Raw genomic sequence first — 2,503 nt, 5'->3', positions numbered from 1 at the left:
TGACCACTGATCTCCCAAACTTAAGGAAATCGGGGCCAGTTAATGGGCTAATCACTAAATCGGTGCACTCCTGAAAAAGAAACCTGAAGATTTAAGAGTGCAGATCAACAGTTCAGTCAAGATAATCAGCTGATATTTGGAGAATTCTCAAATGACTAGTTATTTTGTCCTAATTTTTATTACCATGAAATCATTTATTGTAGGCATTAATGTTATTTAATAGCACATATTACGGAGCCATGTAGGGGGCATGGGGATTTTTTTTTCTTTTACGTTCAATCGTTCAATCTGAGCCTTAACAGATATAAACATGCAGTAAATAAATCGATTTTCAATCAGTTTTTTGCACCAAAGAGTTAATAATAATAAACACTTTTATTATTATAAAACACTGCAAACTAATGGTGGTAGAGGGCCGCACTGGGCTAACTCCGGGAATCATTTGTCCGTGTATCAGTCAACTCCTAACCTCTTCTTTGTTCTGTCACAATTATCGATTTATTTAATTTTGATTATCATGCTCCAAACTTTGCGAGGACTGACCACCCAGTCCCTCATACACACACAGCCAGCAGCAGCCAGTCACCTTCTCATTCATATTTGATGACGTCACACCCGCATCGACACGCCCACCACCAGGTGTCAAAGCCGCTGCTCCTGTCATATCAATAATTACTTATTTCATTCATATGGCTCTAACATAACTTTTTTATTTATTTATTTTTTTACTAATTATTATGTTATTTTCCGCTGTTTATTTCACTAGCCATCTGCTGCATTGTCTCTACAGTAACTTGTATTCATAACCTTGAACTTTTCCATATTGTGTCATACAACCACATACAACTGAGATCACTGGCTCCATTTTTTCCTCTACATACATTAACCATTTTCAGAGCATAATTGTGACGTCTGCGTTCATTTACCTGCTAGTAACACATTTATATGGGAAGAAGACAGTGACTAAAGTGATCGACATACAGAAAGCTTCATACATTTAGACATTAACTTCCATCCAAACGCTGCTGTTTCCTACCTATTCGATGTAAGATAATCTGAGGAGTCCGGGAGAAATCCAGCAGTCTGCGCTGATCGTCCATCTCTTCCTCCGACTTGACGATTATTTCTTTAAACTCTGTGAAAGTTTCTTCAGCAGCAGTTAACTGCTTGTTGAGAAACTTATTCAGAAAAAATCTCGAAAATTCAACAAAACAGACCGGGCGCCATTTTATCGTTCTTCTTCCTTCCCTTCAGATTCTTCTTCTTTTGGGATTTTTTAACTGTCGGTATTCATATGGTGGCATTACCGCCATCTTCTGGATAATACGATTATTACATCTAATGATTTCTCATACAGTTCCAGTTGTCATCGAAAAAACTAAAATCTTCTCTTCCACTTGATTTAAATAAAACAAATACAATATTAGTGTGACCTTGGGTACAGCTTTTGCTATGGATATACAGCCTTAGATCCTCTTTTTACCAGATCACAGAGATAAGTTTGAAAAAAAATGACAGAGACACTTCTGCAGATTACAAAGAGTTTAGTAAATTCACAAATGTTTCATGAGCAAGAATAGTCACGATTTATTTTATGACACAAAGTGACCACACTAAAAGTGGGAGTCTATGCTGGCCCTGGAATTCTTAAAGTTGAAAAATAGATTAAACCCAATTAGATAAAATTACACTGCTCAGGGGAGGAATAATAATAAAGAAAACACAAATATAACTAAATGCACCCAAGTGTTCCGCAACAAAAACACACTTACACAAAAATCCCTGGTGAATACAGGAGAAAACTCCCCATTCCAGTCTCCTCAATCTAAATAAAAACAGCTTGGGACTCAGGGACAGCAAAGGTCCCTGTTTAAAACAAGCCACACGGCTGGACAATAGAAACTCCCTTTTCCTAAACAAAAAGAAAACAAAATAAAGTAATTTTAATCAACAATAACTATCCAAAAAGAACTAAACAAAAACAAAACTGAAATTGAAACGAATCAAAAACTGAAACAGTAGCACGCCAACTATAGTGGCCACTCGGATTGAACAGCCAGACGCAGGGAGTTTCAAACGGGTGCGGTTTAATTTCGACCTTTCTTTCCATCGAGACAGTGAAAACTGAAGTATAAAACCAACATATCAATGTTCAGTTATACACAAAAAGAATACGTTGTGTCATTTATCTAAACCACGACGTTCTACTGCTTCTTAAATAAATAACATTTCTTATCACAAATCACAATTGCGTATATTTATACTTCATTCTGCTTTCCGAGGGCGCTATTTTAAAGATTTTTTCCGGGTTTTTTCATAATCTAACGTCTCATCGCGCAGGGTGTTGCTAGGTAACCACAGAACACACAAAGAAGAAATCTACTGTTCTTTAAAACGGAAGCATAAATTAACCACCAGGTGTCACTGTTGGACCAATGAACAAGGAGAATTTTCCCATTTAGTAGTAATTTACACCAACCTTTTCTAAACTAAAATTGGTCAA

The 2,503-nt window shown here is 36.5% G+C and overlaps 1 protein-coding gene across 1 annotated transcript in view; it reads right to left on the bottom strand.

Annotated features, from left to right (window-relative positions):
• The window catches only part of LOC103156275 (zinc finger protein 853-like), a 3,055-nt gene extending 969 nt beyond the window's left edge, over positions 1 to 2,086 (bottom strand). The window contains exon 1 of the mRNA XM_007578262.2: positions 1,037 to 2,086. Within this exon, the coding sequence (XP_007578324.2) occupies positions 1,037 to 1,100 (64 nt within the window). The 5' untranslated portion in view covers positions 1,101 to 2,086. The remainder of the gene's footprint in view (positions 1 to 1,036) is intronic.
• Between the last annotated feature and the right edge of the window lie 417 nt (positions 2,087 to 2,503).

The sequence above is a fragment of the Poecilia formosa genome, unplaced genomic scaffold (genome assembly GCF_000485575.1).
Source record: "Poecilia formosa unplaced genomic scaffold, Poecilia_formosa-5.1.2 Scaffold472, whole genome shotgun sequence".
In the NCBI taxonomy this organism is placed as follows: domain Eukaryota; kingdom Metazoa; phylum Chordata; class Actinopteri; order Cyprinodontiformes; family Poeciliidae; genus Poecilia; species Poecilia formosa.
This window is presented reverse-complemented; position numbering and strand designations above follow the sequence as displayed.